This window comes from Zosterops lateralis (genome assembly GCF_965231275.1).
Source record: "Zosterops lateralis genome assembly, chromosome: 4".
Lineage (NCBI taxonomy): Eukaryota > Metazoa > Chordata > Aves > Passeriformes > Zosteropidae > Zosterops > Zosterops lateralis.
The window spans coordinates 45,123,597-45,139,867 of NC_139765.1; the positions used below are offsets into that span (position 1 = coordinate 45,123,597).

General features: G+C 38.8%; 2 protein-coding genes across 4 annotated transcripts in view; one reads left to right on the forward strand and one right to left on the reverse strand.

Moving 5' to 3' along the window:
* The window catches only part of PPHLN1 (periphilin 1), a 66,373-nt gene extending 62,076 nt beyond the window's left edge, over positions 1 to 4,297 (reverse strand). For 2 of the 3 annotated variants that reach the window (XM_083859969.1, XM_083859967.1), the window contains exon 1: positions 4,234 to 4,297. The gene's annotated coding sequence lies outside the window, so the exon portion shown is untranslated. Of the gene's footprint in view, positions 1 to 2,459; positions 2,568 to 4,233 lie in introns of all 3 variants that reach the window. The other variant, XM_083859968.1, reaches the window with a different exon arrangement.
* A 153-nt stretch (positions 4,298 to 4,450) lies between these two features.
* ZCRB1 (zinc finger CCHC-type and RNA binding motif containing 1) lies at positions 4,451 to 14,479 on the forward strand. Its single transcript, XM_083859518.1, has 8 exons — positions 4,451 to 4,534; positions 9,104 to 9,191; positions 9,342 to 9,370; positions 11,543 to 11,654; positions 11,737 to 11,844; positions 12,609 to 12,718; positions 12,815 to 12,890; positions 14,235 to 14,479. The coding sequence occupies exons 2-8, from the start codon at positions 9,108 to 9,110 to the stop codon at positions 14,364 to 14,366; spliced, it is 651 nt and encodes a 216-aa protein (XP_083715644.1). The 5' UTR covers positions 4,451 to 4,534; positions 9,104 to 9,107; the 3' UTR covers positions 14,367 to 14,479.
* The last annotated feature ends 1,792 nt before the right edge of the window (positions 14,480 to 16,271 follow it).

The window sequence follows — 16,271 nt, forward strand, 5'->3', positions numbered from 1 at the left end:
TGAACACAATGTTCAAAAAGCAACACATCTCAGATAAGTGCTACAGAAGCTGAGTGCAAATTTACACCTCATGCTGCTTTGTCAGTCAAACCACATCCAACATCCCAAGACTGGTAGCAGACACCAACACTCACACATACACTTTATATTATCAGGCAGCAAGGCTGATAAAAATACTCTCTTTTTTATCACTGTTGGACCTCACTGAAATGGGCAAGAATTAAAACGAGTATTTTGAAAACAAAAAAAAACAAAACAAAACAAAACAACCAAAACAAACAAACAAACAAAAAAAAAAAAAAAAAAAAAAAAAAAAAAAACACCAAGATGGGAAAAGGTAGAGATACACTATCAGACTATCAGAAAAGTCAACTGACAAAAAAAAAAAAAATATACACTAGACAACAAACAACTATGCAGGTGAAAGAAAAATCTCATCGCATTTAGAGGAACGAAATGAAAGAAGTTAATCAGGCAGAATCAACCACCAAGTACATTGGTTAAAATGCTCATAAGGTAAACAAGTAGAAAAGATCAATTTTATACAGAAGACAAAACAGACAAATTTTAGCTGAGACCAATGAGATAAAATAAGGATGTATGTGAAAATACCAAAAGAAAAAAAAAAGTTTGAAGGGGAGAAAATGTAATTCCCAGCATCCTGAGCACCTTCTTTTGCTTGTATAGAAAAGACAACAATTCATTTCTTATACTGATGTGTCCTAATACAGCTTTAATAACAACCATGGGCAGTCTAAACTCCTAGGATCAATATCAGAAGATTCTGTTATGAGGAACATACTGTATTAGATAATTCGTGCTGAAATAAAGTATAAATAAAAAGCAATAAGCAAATATCGGTTCCCGGGAAAACTAGGTTTGCATTCAGGGATGGGTGGCTCTGGGAAAGGAAGAAAAGAAATCAACACCTAGAAAGAAAGTCTCAGCCCTGGAGATGGACCATTAATTGTGATTAATCAAGGATATGCCGAATCAGATAAGCCTCAACGACTGAGAGCACCCGATGCTGCCTTCCCGGAAAATTCATCAATTCATCAGGCTCTGCCCGAAAAACTACTCAGAAGAAAAACTGTTTCAAAAGAGGACTCATGAATACACAATCCAAGCAACAAAGGAACCCGGCCTGGGGGGAAATAAAGAGTATACAAACTGGACTCATGGTGGTGGGATTCGTGAACAGGGAAGGGATAGGTGCAATAGAGGCCTGTCCATACGTTCACCCAGTCTCGATCCCGGGATCGGGGCTGTCCTTTTGTCGTGGCTTTCCAAATTTACTGTTACACAAAAAATAAATTATGATTATTTTATTTTCCAAATCTGGCTGTCTCATTTATAATAATTCCATTAACAAAGACTAAAGAGCTCAAATCTCAATTTTTTTTATCCTGTATTGAGATTCATCTGTTTTCTCAGTAAGTACAAAGTTGTTGTAAAACAAAGAATGAGAAAAACCTGGTTTTGTTTCACACCTAATATTATAACCCATCCTGATTAACTATTTTCTAGTAGCACATACAACAAAAATAGTTGATACTTAATATCATGATATATAATCACTTGCTATATTAATTTAAACTACCTCTTCCTATTTTTGATCAGAGGTCACTATTTTACCTAAAGCGAACTCTTCTCTCAAATGAACACATTCTGTAAGGGCAGAGACCGTTCTATTAACACAAGCTGCTCTACTGTAGCAGCCACCAAGAATGGCTTTACTCCCATTAGCACTATGTTGTGCTCTATGCTAATATAGGCTTTTTCATCAGGCAGACTACACAGGTCTCTTCAGATTTTTTCACCACTGGGCTTTCTTTATCTAACAATCAATTGTTAATTTTTTTATTCTTTTTCGCTTTCTAAATAATATGTGCTAAAAATTCCTGACGCATTTGCAAAACCACTCCAGTACTTTGAAACATTTTGTACACAATCCTTGTCTGTTTACAGTTACTCAAGACATCAATTTTCATCAAGGATACAAACATCTACTTCTCCATTATTTGTAATTTTCTAGGGTGTGCTTTCATCCTTCTGCATTTTTGTTTTCAATACATACAGCTTCCTAATCCAGATGGCTACATCTTTGCCATATGTGAAAAAAACATAAAAACAATGCTGTGCTGCAAATGCAGAGACAGGCAGCTGAAGTGCCACCCATGCCACTGGGATAAATCTGGTTTTATAATGTTACTTTGATAAACAACACAGACTGACAAATGTGAGCCAATGCTGTCTCTCCTCTACTTTGGAAAGCTCTCAAAAAAGCTCAAACGCTTTCGTACAAGATATAGGAGAGCTGTAACTTATTAGCAATATCACTATAAAACTTGCAATGACTCCTGCTGTGAGGATATAAAGACAGACAGAAAACACTGTTTTATCTTTCAACAGTTAGTTCTGTATTTGATAATCTTCAAAGATATCACAGTGTCTCTTACCTAGACACAAGGCAAGGCAGACAAAAATGGGTTTGGAGGAATAAACAACTTTCCCATCTTCCCCTCATACATGGGACAGGTAGAATACACTGAATAGACACAGTCCTACTGGTAAAATGAAAAAGCAAAAGAGTAAGAGCAGAGGGAAAAATCCAACACATCAGGAAATAAAATAACATGAGAGAGGCTTTAAGAAAAAAACCAGAGATTTAAAGACAATCTGTCTCTGCCTAATAGCAAATATTGGGCTATATTTCAAAAGCAATTAGAAGTATGACTGCAACAAGTCTAGGGATATTCACCTAGATACCAAGCAGCTTTCTTCCAATCTTTCTCAACCCATTCACAGTAATTCTGACTTCAAATAGCATGCATAAACTGAATATAATTAATAACAGCAGCAGCATTCCAGTGAGGATTTACAATCCCACCAGTTCCACTTCCTTACTACATCATTCTAATATGTCACTGGGACAAGAAAAACAGAAGCAATGCATTCGGGATTATATTAATAGAATGACTGATATATTAGCACTTATCTTTGCCTGACCACCTGCAGTTACTGACCTGTCCATCATCAGTGTCAATGCCATGAAAAGCAGATTCTACCAGGCTCTGATCTACTGCAGGGATCGCCACTGCTCCCGTGGCTTTCCATCCTGCAGCACAAGCACTCTGACAACAAAATACAGCAGCTTTTCATACTGCTGCCATAACCAGTCAAAATCACAATGCTCTCAAAAACTACTCTTGAAGGCACCAACCAACCCAGAGCACTTCGCCCAGGGCAAATCACTGTATTGAACTGTCCTCACTGGTTGTGTGTGTATTCACATTCACACTGTGTGGGTATCTTTTTGTATATTTCTGACTGTCTTTGTTCCATTGAAGTCACAGATAGCCCAGATAAAGAATTTATAGACTGTTCTTGAAAACTCCAATGGATGGGAAAGAGCCTACTTAAGAAGTATGAGTAAGAATAAAGAATCATGAAGAGCAGACTTGAGATGCTTAAATAGTAGTAAGGACTTAAAATACTACAACATATCCGATTGCTAAACTAATCACACAGATCTATTCTGAAAAGACTTATTCTAGTACTTATTAGAAAATGAGCCGAGTGACACACTCATGTCTTATTTATCCCTCTAGAAACAATAATGATACTGATCCTGCACCAACACACCCACCACACACGCCAACGAAAGTGTTCACAATGCGATTTATATAGCCTCCAAACATTCGGCACGAATTATTGTTTAAAATTACTCTCAGAGGTATGTACAAGCAGGACGATCCTTCCCTTCAAAACAAATGCACAAATTAAACTGAGGATCAAAGTCTTCTGTCCCACACGGGTTTTAAAGAGGATTCAATGGTAAGGCATACAAGCCGTCTCGGGTACTAACCCAGCAGCCGCCCACCCACAGGAGCCCGTCCTTCCAGCGCTCCTGTCCCACCACTGAATTTCCCCCACCCCGTGGGCAGCCCGGCTCCCCGGAGCTGCCGCCGCCCCTCGGGCTGCCCCCGGCGCTCCCAGGCCAGTGCTCCAGGTGCCGCTTCCCAGGACCCCCGAGCACGTGCTGGCCCCGGGGGCGGGAAGGGGCCCGGGAGCCCCGCGGGGAGCCCGGCGCGCCCCCCGCAGCCACCGCCCGCAGCCTCGGGCCGGAGGATCGGCTCCGGCTCCAGCCCCGGCCCCGCTGGCTCCGCAGAGGAAGGCGGCTGGCTGGCGGCTGGCTCCCGGCTCGGCCCCGCACCCGGCCCCGCCGCTCACCTGCCCCTCGCTCCCGCGGCGCGACAGCTCCGCACCCCCGCCCCGCTTCCGGCGCGCCCAAGCCGTCAGCGGAAACTCCCGCCCGCCGCAGCGCCGCCGCCGCCGCCCATTGGCCGCAGCCGCGCCGGGAGCTGCGCGTCGGGGGAAGCGCGACGGGCCGGGCGGCGGCCAGAGAGCCGGGAGCCGGAGCCGTGTGTCCCGTCCCGTCCCGCCCCGCCGGGCCCGCTCCTGCGCCTCTCCGGGCCGCGCCGCGCCGCGCCGCAGGATGGGCTCCCGCGCGGGCTGAGCCCCGCCGTGACGGGTAGGCCGGGCCGGGGGCACCGCGGGTGTCGCGGCCGCTCCTCCACGGCTCGCTCGCTTCCGGCCTCCGCGGAATAGGAGGGGACAAACAAGCGGCTGGCCGGGGCCGCGCTGCGGTTGAGGAACGGCAGGGTGATGTCAGGGCTAAAGTGTTAACAGCGTGTGGAGGTTTCCTGAGCAGATCGTGCTCCGTTGCTTTAATGTCGCTTTGTGTCTCGTGATATGAGGAGAAAGGGCCGTAATGAAATTAATTACCCAGACCTGCCCCTCCTGGGTGAAGTTCTGGGTGAGGCCAGATGCGATTGAATCAAGCAGCTCTTCTCCCATATGGGAATCCCTTTTAAAAGTCACTGTTGAAAAAGCATTTCTGGGTTTTTCCTTTGGAGCGTGGGGGAAATGGTAGTGTAGAAATTAAGAACTTCTGAGGGCCTGGGTCTCTCCAAGTGGAGGCTACAGAAGACAGCCCAGGCCTTGAGCACTCCTCACTTCTGTAGGTGTCGTGCATTTGTTGTCGAGTAAAGCACTTACTGCTGATCATCTTAATTCACAATAAAGTATCAGCAGATGCTGTGTAGTACTGGGGATGAAGGTGAAACCATATCATTATATCAGTCTGTGATTAAATTGTACCAATTTCCGCCAAGCTCGATGGGACACCTATATGTAATATGGAAAAGGAACATATATAAATGATATGTGTTTGATAAATAGTCCCTGCTGATGGTCTGGTTCCCCAGTGTTACTGTCCCCAAGCTACATTAGATCAGTATGTAAAAGTGGTTTGCTTCAAACCACAGTTTCTTTTTATGTTCCCCTTTGGCTTGAACAGATTATATTCCTTCTTTGCTGATAGTGCTAACCTTATTTATCAACTCTTGATCGTCTTTAAGTTTTGCTTGGTGCTATTTCAATGACTAGGAGATAAAACAGATTATTCTCATACAGCTTGTTCCATGCCCCTTGTGCAGGGCACAATTGTAGCAAGTGGTTGATACCCTCGCCAGGGACCAAGGGGAACAGGAGTTTGGTTTCGTCCTTTACCACAGACACTTCAAGCTCCTGCCACAACTAACGGTTTGTTCATTTGGGTCTAAATCTGTTGACACTATTATATCAGGAAGAAAATACTGTGTTTTAAGGGTCAAGATAGAAAAATTCGAATTAATTGGCCTGAGTGGGAGTGTCTTGAGAAACTTGCTCACAAATCATTTGTACATACTTCAGTTGATTAAATCATAAATCTGACCTTACTGTACTGCACTTAAAAATAAATGTACAAATTTCTGCTTTTAGGTTGAAATACCAAAGTTAAGTCATGAAAGTATCAGTAAATTTAGACTCCACTTGATGATTCAGAGGCATCTGAACTGTTTTGTTGGTGTCCTCATGTGTTCTGGGATAGAGTAGAAAAGCCAATTACTGAAATTAATCATTGTCTTTTTGTGATATCCCCAATGCTAGTGACAGATGCTGCCTTAAAGCATATTGGATTGAAGCAAAACTTTCTCCTGTACCTGATCTATTTTTCAGGAGACTTAATAATTACTGACAGATGGCTCCTGTCAAAAAAATAGCTTCTTTTAGTTCGAGTTGTTAGAAAAGACAAAAAAGATTGAATTCAAGAAGTCATTGTAATGAGACATAACTCTATTGTCAAAGTTAATATGTGAAAATGATAAATGAAGAAGGCATTAATATTACAGAGAGGCCATTACATTAATGGGAGTTGTGTGCAATTCTATGGAGGCATTGTATAGGCTTTTAGCCAATGCTTTAAAGTTAAGTAATTAAGATAATAACTTGAAGATCAAGAAAGCCCCAGAGAAGCATCCAGGATAAAATAGAAATGTTTTGATTTGTTGAAAAGCTCTAGCTCTACCTCTTGAAGCCAGGCTGTACCTAGCTTTCAGGTGAGTCTCCTGCAATAAGAAGACTCAGATGTTGTTTTTTGGTTCATCTGGAAAATTTTCTGAGGGAAGGGGGTATTTTTTTTTTTTTCTTATCAGCTGAGCAGAGAGTCTGGTAATCATGGAGAAAGAATGTGATGAAAATGTTGAACTTACATTAAATAGTTCTATCAAGTTAGAAAGTTCCAGAAGTAGCAGGATTTTCAACCTTGTAATGATCAGCCTCCAAATGACCTTTCTTGTCTGGAGAGGTAACTTAAAGCTGGAATTGGCATTTTTTACTCCTCCCACTAGAAAACGTTGTTACAATAAATGGGGATAACCATACAGTTGCTGTACTCCCTCTTGTATTACAGTTGTATAGTGAGTCAGACATAAAAAGTAAGAAGTACTTGCACAACAGTCCTAAACAATACAAAATGCTAAGAATATTTGGGCAGTTGGAGCAGCAAAACTGTTAAGCTTAAATTTGTCCAGGGGAGTAGAAATAACATTCAGCCTCAGCTGTCTGGCAGCCAGCAGTCTCAGGGTGCAACTCTTTCAGCTTCTTCTGGAAAAAGCAGTGTGCAGCTGAAAATGGTGATTCTGTAGGCTGCTTTCATTAATAATTTCCTAACAGGTGAACTGTTAGGCCAGTAGTAATCTCCACATGATGCCTCACCTTCTCTGTGGAGGTTTGCACCGTGGCATTGTGGAATCTGCAGGCTGACTGCTGTGATGCTGTTCTCCCTGGTGCCTGCCCATTAAAAGGGGACTGCTGTTACAAGGTGCTCCAGCTTCTCTTGCCTTTTAGGCAGAGTGAAACAAACCATTGTATTCAGACACTTGAGGTTCACCTCCAGTGTTTTCTCATCCACTGCTGCAATATATTAGCACTGGCAATATACCATAGTGCAGTGCTGAGATTGCTCTTCTTGAATCCTTCTATCCACTGTACATCTAAATAACTGCACTTCAGGCCATCTATTCAAATGGCAGGTTGCCAAGTCAGTCTGGTTAGGCTTGTCAAGGATACTAATGCCAAGCAGAAAGGAATTTGGAGTAATGAACCCAGTCTGCCTAACAACAGATGCAACGTGTGGCCTTTATTGCAAATTTATTCTGTTTTCATTTGCTTAACCTTTGTGTTGCCATTTTTGCTCATGCCAAAAAAACAGTCTCTGAACATGGAAAACCTCAAAATTCAATCTCTTGGAACCTGCCACTCAAATGAATTGTGATACAGTAAGCATGTCAGGAAAGAGAAGCAAAGCACTTGGACAGCCAGTGTCTACTGGGAATATCAGGCCTTCAGATAAGTAAATCATGAAATGCCAGAAAGTATCAGCCAGATTAGAGTGTGATATTAGTTACTTTGTTGGCACTTGGCCAAGCAATCTGTTCAGACTGGCTACCCAAGAAGCCCCCTAAGAAACTGTAATATGGCAGATGCTGATTTTAATACTTTAGGGTTTTTTATCCTTTCATCAGCTTTTGCCTGCATTTTAAAAATGACTCGGTCTTGGTGAAGAAGTGGCTTAATCCTCAGTTGGGAATTAGTAGAGGTGCCAGGAAGCAGTAATAAGGCTGTAGGAAAATGGACAAGGAGGTAGAAATTGAACTGTGTAGGGAATGAGTTTGCTGTACTATTTGGTGTGGCCTTTCATAAGGGGTATGTTTTGATTTTAAATTTTACTCACCTAGCTCTTGGTCTGAACCATGGCTACAGAATGGATCAAAGAAAGTGTTTTGCACAGACTACACCACTAAAATTTTTGAGAAATGTCCAAATGTGAAGAAAAACATTGCCTCAACATTCTCAAGTTAGTTTGGTTATTCTTCACCAAGTATTAGAGGATGTGTATGTGGTTATAACAGTATTTTTAACTGATTAGTTGTTTCCAGACATACTCAGTTTCAAGAAAAGATTGGAAATTAAAATGGAAAGATGGGAAATTTTCCTGCTTCCTACCAGGAGAAATCTGCCTAATCAGAAGGAGGAAGGAGGGTGCTCTTCTATAGAGATGCTGCTTTATGGTCAGCTCTGGACACATGCAGTTCTAGAGGAGTGCAGACTCTTGAGCAATAGTTAAGAGAGAAAATGAGAGCGTGCTGCTTTAGCATCATACCACCTTGATTTTAAAATGTATTTATCTCCCTCCCCACAGTAATTAGGAGTCTGCTTTAGGGAAACTTTTTTGTTTCTCCTTAACCAATTTATTTTATTGCATATTGAATGCAGCTGAACTGATACTTGTATAAAGAATCAGATCATGCTGGTACTAGTACAAAGGTCAGTAATTTGACACATTGGCCATAATGTTTAATCAATGGACATTGCTTGTTTCTTTTGGCCCCCAACCTTTCTAATTGCACAGATCAGCACAGGATTATTGTAAGTACACTAACTTGCCAGTTTTTTCTTGACTACAAATTGACTCTAGAGCAAAAATATGTTTGGATCCAGGAGAGGAAGAAGGAATGTATGTCTTCTGTAGTCCATGAAGGCAAATACTAATTTTCATGTAAAATGATGCAAGGGAAATGAAAGCTGTGTTCTCCTGCAACTTTATAATGGCTGTCTGGGCCAGGTTTGAAATATAATTGAAAGTTTTGAAACTGTTTTTTAAATTGATTTCTTTGTTCAATACAGTTTAACTTTTCTCTCTTTTTCCTTTCCTCAGAAAAATGAGTGGTGGGTTGGCACCAAGCAAAAGCACAGTGTATGTGTCCAATTTACCCTTTGCTTTGACTAACAATGATCTGTACAGGGTAAGTTTTAAGAGATTGATTGTTTAGATAAAACCCGTTGACAATTTTGACTGTAAAATCAATACCAATATATGTTTGTCATGATAAATTTATTATTAGTGAAATGCAATTATCTGTTGTTAAATCTTTTTATTTTCTTTTATATTTCAGATATTTTCAAAGTATGGGAAAGTTGTCAAGTAAGTGACCTGATATGGCTTCTATTTTTGTATCTCTCATTTTAAATATTTTATGTCTTTTCTTCACTTGAAAGCTTTTTGTAATTAAAGTATCAATGTGGAACTGTATTGAAGTTCTGTTCATTTTTAATATCGTATAAATTTAATTTAACAACTGGAAGTTCTTCCAGTTACATACATAATACAATAATATTTGTGTTGGGGACAGGTTTTGCTAACCGTTTTTTAAGAGCAAGTAGAACATTGTTAGTAGAACATACCATTAGTCCTTTCTCTGAAATAGTTGAAACAGTGTTCTTCTATTCTTCTAGTATTATTCCTCTTTCCTTAAACACTGTGGGGCACGGTGGGTAAGTGGGAGCTTCTTCTCATGTGAGCTGGATGTCACAGTTCCCACAATTGCAGGGTACAGTTCTCTCTGATTCTAGAGGGGCTTGTCATCGTGACTACTTAGTATTTTACTTAAAGCCAGATGTAAGGCTGCATTAATGGCTTCAGTATGTGGGGTATTCAAGAACAATATATGTGAATATCTGCCTTTGTGTTCAAATAGATAGAAATAGATAGAAAGAAAATAGATAGAAAGAAACACCAAGGTAAGGAACTGACTGGTTTGTTTAGGTTTTTTTAATTGGTCAGAATAAGGAGACTCAAGTCTTCAGTTTGTAATCCTAAACCAGCAAGCATCTTCTCTAATTTATGGCAGCTGTTGCAATAAATAATCTGTGAGACACAGAGTTTCAAAGTTTTTGAAGTCTCAGAAGTGTGTTTCAGGTGACAAATAGCCAGAAAAGCAAATATATCCTGACTATTATGACTTCCACTGAGTTTGTTCAGTAAGAAATCAGACTTTCTATGGCCCTAAGCTTTTTAAAGATTTGTCACATTTGATTCTTTCTGTTCTTATGTTATTAACTGGTATGTTGAATATCCTAATCAGAAGCCTGACAGTCATACTGGGCTTCTGTTGGAATTCTTCAAAGAGTAGCTTGGCAGAAAATTGAATAGAATTGTTTTAAAGTCAGTTTTATTGACACTTGAACTTGATACATGCAGTTGGACATGTCCTGTCCGAGAGGCTTTGATAGTAAAACTGTTAAGCTGAACCTTTTTGTGCATGTATTTGGGGAAATTTTATAATTTTTATAAAAATTATAATTTTATAATTTTTTTTTACTATGTAGATCATCTGTTACTTATACAGGTTGTATGGTAGGCCTTCTGTATTGAAGTGGTGTTTGGGGGTTTTTTTGTTAGTTCTTAGAGTTTTGGCTTGCCCTATGGCTGAACCTTGTTCTGACTGTGGTGGACACAGGGAGGAGTGTATTCCATAGTTTTTTACACATACTTTGGTTTTTATGTACATGCAGCCTGATGTTCTGATTCTCACTATTGTTGTTTTGTTAAGTTTTTTTCAGGACTATATACAACTGACCTTAAGATTGAAAGAATTGAGGCTGTGTGGGTTCTGGCCATACACAAGCCCTGGCCCTGTCTTGTAAATTTTTATCTTCAGATTCTGTTTTACTGTTTCTAGATTTTCATGAACTTCTCAATGTGCTATTGAAGCCGTTGATTTCAATGTTAGACTGAAGATTTAACTTTGTATGTCATGTGAAATAACACATGCATCCATGATCTTTGGATTTCAGTTGGAGATATTTGTAGAACAGTACTGCGTATGGTTAGTATTTCCTATTTTAGCTGTTCAGTGATTTTACCTGTTTAGCTGATTAGTTCTACGTGAACATAGATTTCTCATTTTGGAGGCAGTTCACACTGTGCTTTTCATCAATAATAGCAATGGTAAGATTACCCATGAATTTTCCTTTCACCTCCAGTAATACATAGTTCCCTCAAGTTAGGTTGCTTGTAAATCTAAAGATTATGTTCTCTGTTCTTCAAATCACCCAAGGGAATTAAGAATGATACTGATCCCAGAAAGACCCCACATGCTTTTTTAAAATCATTTCTGCTCTATTTCTAAATATACAGCCAGGTTACCTGCTCTGTTGAATTTCTATTTAATGCGTATTTTTATTCTTAAGTATACTTCAACCCTTTTGCTGTATAACAGAGGTAAGATCCCACTGAGATCTTTGAGGAAAAAATATCTCTGAAGTAATTTTAGTGTGGTTCACTAAAATCAATAATGGTGTTATATGTTTCCAGAGTTACCATTATGAAAGACAAAGACACCAGAAAGAGCAAAGGAGTTGCCTTTATTTTGTTTTTGGACAAAGAATCTGCACAAAACTGTTCTCGGGCACTTAATAACAAACAGGTAAGTTGTGGAACGTTTTTATGACAGGAGGATTGGGCTTTCAGTCCCAAAATATTTACTTTTTCTTTTCAATTTTCTGTAGTTGTTTGGAAGAGTAATAAAAGCAAGTATTGCCATAGATAATGGAAGAGCAGCAGAATTCATTCGCAGGCGTAACTACTTTGACAAGTCCAAGTGCTATGAATGTGGGGTGAGTAAAACCAAAAACGTAGAGAAATGGACAGAAGTTGTGGCTTGAGATAAGAACAGCTTAATAACGGAAATAACACTAAACAGTAGTAGTAATAGTAGACAGTAATGAAAGTAACAAAGAAACAAAACCCAAGAAATATAACTGATGCAAATGAAAACTATTGCAATGATAACCTCCTACTCATTGCTTCAAAGTATCTGCTTTTGCTATATCTTTGGAAGTTCATGATTTAGTTGGCAGGAAAATAAATACAGGAAACAACTGGTTTATATACAAGTGAGTTTTAAGTTTTAAGTAGTTCCTGACTTTTCCTGAACATAGTAATGTAGGACAATGATATTTGGATAGTATTTAATGTCCAATACAGACTTGATTTATATTCTTAACACTTCTTACAACAAAAATGTTGCTTCATTCCTGTGTCTTAAATTGTTAATTCTCAGGTTTCTATCTTGTCTTGAATATAAACCATGTGTAGTGTTATTGTTGTTATATGTCTGTTACTGCAACAGACAAAAAAAAAAAAATTCTACTGTGCTCGTAGCTTGTTTTCAGTTTGCAGTTAAGCATGCATATCACCACAAATCTCTTCATTTCCATGGCAAGCCTAGAGAAGAATTTGTCTTCTGTGTGCTAGTTCAGCATTCCGTTTATCGTACTAATCGCTTCTATTTTTTCCCCCATGAACTTCCCTCATGATACGTTTTAACATATAGTTGTTTGTAATGGCTTCTGTTAACCAATATTTCTTTTTCTCCTAGGAAGCAGGACACTTAAGTTATGCTTGTCCTAAAAATATGCTTGGGGAGCGGGAGCCACCAAAAAAAAAAGAAAAGAAGAAGAGAAAGAAAATAGTGGAGCCAGAAGAAATGTATGTATATTGAGTTACATGTTAGTACATTTTTTAATTTTCATACTAAACACTTAAATTAAAGATCTATTTTTTTTCTCTCTCTGCACAATGAAGTGAGGAAGAAGAAGAAAGTGAAGAGGAAGGAGAAGACCCTGCTCTAGATAGCCTCAGCCAAGCCATAGCTTTTCAGGTACAAAATTGAAGCATGGCATATTTATTATTATTTTTAATTCAACTCCCTTATTTAGCTGCTTTTCAGAAGCTCTGATATACATGCATAGGTCTATCTGCTCTATATAGCACTTAGTGGGCTCTGGTTTGGTAGCAGTAGTTGGTAACTATAGTTGGCTTTAAATTGCAGGCATGTTCAGTGGAATTTTATTTAGGTTTCTTGCTCTTTCAATATTGCTGTATTTGTGTGATGCAGCCTTTTTTTTCCTTCAAGTTCCTTTGCTATTTGCTTGTAAGACCTCAGCTGTGATGCTCTGCTAGGCTTTTGCCCACAAATCCCTGTTTACTTTGTTAACTGAGGAGACAGAAAAACAGTCATGTATAAGTGACCAGACACATTCTCTGTCCTCACTGGAATGTCCTTGAGTCATTTATTACTGGGACACTTCCTTTGCCTAATACAGACCATCACATTCTCTAATAGACCTCATCTCCCAAAACATATTGAATCCATATTTTTTGATGTAGACAGATTATCCAACATCTGTATTACTGCCTTTATTACTTCTTTATTACTACACCCTTTTGCTTCATGAAACAAAATGTGCCTGATCTGATACCCAAATTTCTTAGCTTCCTGGTCAACACTGTTGCCTGTGTGTCTGTCCCCCCCAAAAACCCTCAAGAGTTAATAACTTTATTCTGAATATGACTGTAATGAGTGCAGGAGTTTTACATGATGTAGTCCAAAAAAGTGATTCAAGTATTCACAATGTTCTTCCCTTTCCCCAAAAACTCCACAATTGGAAATAAAACCTATAAAGCCAGGAAACATTCTCATTTCTATCACCATCCAAAGAGTTTAATTGGTAAAAATAGGAAGCTTCTATTTTAAACTATTAGTTGAATAACCTTCAGTAATAATCCCCAAAGGTACTCATTATGTGAATGAATGACTGCAAAGGACAATAGATAGAAGACTTATTAATGGAACAAAGCTGATTCAATAACATCAATTTAAAAATGAGGCATTTTTTGCTTTAGATCTCAGCTAAAGAGATCTGCTTAGACTTTTTGCTTTAGAGCTCTATATTTTTGGAAGTTTGCCATGGGCAAAATTCTTCTTTTCTGAGAATACAGGATAGTCCAGGCAGCTGCTGTGGTATAGAAGACAGCTTATATGTGAGAGCTACTTTCAGAAATGTTTCCTAGTGCTTTGATCACACAGTTTACCTGGAAATAAATCCTTGTAATTCTTTAACTTATTTAATAATTCAATGCATATTAATAATTAGCATTATTATTTGTACTGCACCTTAATTTTTCTTAATCTCAGCTAATGCTTCTCTTTTCTTCGTTATAGCAAGCCAAAATTGAGGAAGAACAACAAAGATGGACACAGCCTGCAGGGGAATCTTCAATTTCAGATGATTCAAAACGTCCACGGATTAAGAAAAGTGCTTATTTCAGTGATGAGGAAGAACTTAGTGACTGAAATAATACTGTTCTAAATGCATAGATAAAATATATATAGTGTACATTTTGTAAAGTGCTGCAAAGTGATCTGTAATACAGATTTGTTTTGGTGTTGCAAGACACTGAAAATCATGTTGTGTTTTTTTGTTTTTTTTTCCTGTCCCCTGACTCTTCCCATCTTTTTATATCTGTGTCTCAAAACCTTAACTTTCAAGGCAACTTTTTAGAAAATGATGTGATTGTACCCTTAAATCCAGAGGAGTACCTGTGACAATGCATCTTGCAGTTAGTATCTAGACCCAAGTCCTAACACTGAAGTGTTTCATGAGAGAATTTCCCAAGGCTTTTTTCCTAAGAGGAGATCCTCTTAGGATGACTGCTAACACCAGTGATGCTTTATGTATTGATCTGTTTGGAAGCAGCGCTTTAGTGGTATTTAACTAGAATATGAAACTTGCATTAGTTGAATTTCAGCTTTAAGCATTGTCTTTTTAGTCTTCATGCAGTACTGTAATAAATTATTGTCACATCAACACTGTTGATCCTGACTGCAGTTTGAGTGCCTAACAGTCATTAGGGTCCACAGGATCTAACCTGCATCACAGCCATCTGAACCTGTCAGCAAAATCCAAAAGGCATAGTTTCCTACATGCCTGAAAAACAGCTTTCATGTGTACTTGGAACTGTCATGGTCTCCTAGCAAAGTGTGTTGCCACATATTTTGCAGACAAAGCTTTTCAGACTTTTTGTGTCCTTAGATCTCTCTAGGGTTGTAGGCATGTTCTCCTGTAGCTGTGATCGTTCACAGAAGCATGGTGATGGTGGTACCCATGTTTATATTTTATCTTCATTTTTTAAGGAGCACAATATAAAATACATTCATAATTTCACACTTGGAGGAAGAGACAAGCTGGCCTCTTTCTATTTTCAGTTCTTCCTGTTTGCTCATCAGGACTTGATTTTCTTCCAAATATAGAAAATGTAAATCTAAATATACCATTATGTATTCTTAATTAATACCAATTTGCATTCAAATATGTAACGGGGTGCAAAGCAAAGAAACATGCATACACACCCTCTAAGCTAATATAGTGACATTCAGAATGTCATTTTGGTGTCTTCTGTTGTTCCTTAAACACAAGAATTCAGAAACAAGAATGAAGAAATACAAGTGTTTTCTGTGCAAGCTCCTCAATTCAGCAGAATAGGAGGGAGTATTGGGCTCTAGATATAGGAGGATCTGGGACTCAGTAATCCAAGGAACATTTTCAAGACGGACTGACTTTTTGCTAAAAGTACTGTAAATTAAAGCTGAAGCTTCCTCCACTGAATTTCAGGAAGATCTCTTAATACTGACTGAGAGCTAAACTGCCAGGCATAACTTACTGTTAATAAATGCAAATCACTTTACATTGTGTATGCGTGCAATAATGAAGCTTGAGGAGTTCTAAACTCTACTAAGGAAGAAAGTAATGCTACCAGCATGCTTTTCTTCAAATATTAAATATGGGCTCAATGGCAGTCCCACCTTACAAATAAAATAAAAAAATTAATTAAACACACACACACACACACAAAACAGAAGATAATGCCACACTGTAAAATCAGAGTTTGTCTTCTTTTCAAATACCATATTCAATGCTGGTTTTAAGAAAAGATAGAAACCTAGAATGTGACAGAGGACCAGTTTGACTTTATCTATAACTTTGATTTGAAAATATTTGATAACTTGTAAGAATTAAGATTTGAATGAAGTGAATAGACAGCAAGCTTCAGACTTTTATTTCATTACACCATGTAATGTAGTAGGGGGACTCACTACTGTGAGACTTTTTCAGGGTCATGGGGTCAAAAGGACTTATATGTGGAACACAGTATTTTAAAATGTTAAAGTTTCTGCTCAGAAATACCCTCAAATTAAAAA

Excerpts from the sequence above, each read along its gene's own strand:
- ZCRB1 (XM_083859518.1), top strand. The coding sequence starts at position 9,108 with ATGAGTGGTGGGTTGGCACCAAGCAAAAGCACAGTGTATGTGTCCAAT. Across the intron at positions 9,192-9,341 it reads CTAACAATGATCTGTACAGG|ATATTTTCAAAGTATGGGAA; the intron begins GTAAGTTTTAAG and ends TTTATATTTCAG. Across the intron at positions 11,655-11,736 it reads GGGCACTTAATAACAAACAG|TTGTTTGGAAGAGTAATAAA; the intron begins GTAAGTTGTGGA and ends AATTTTCTGTAG.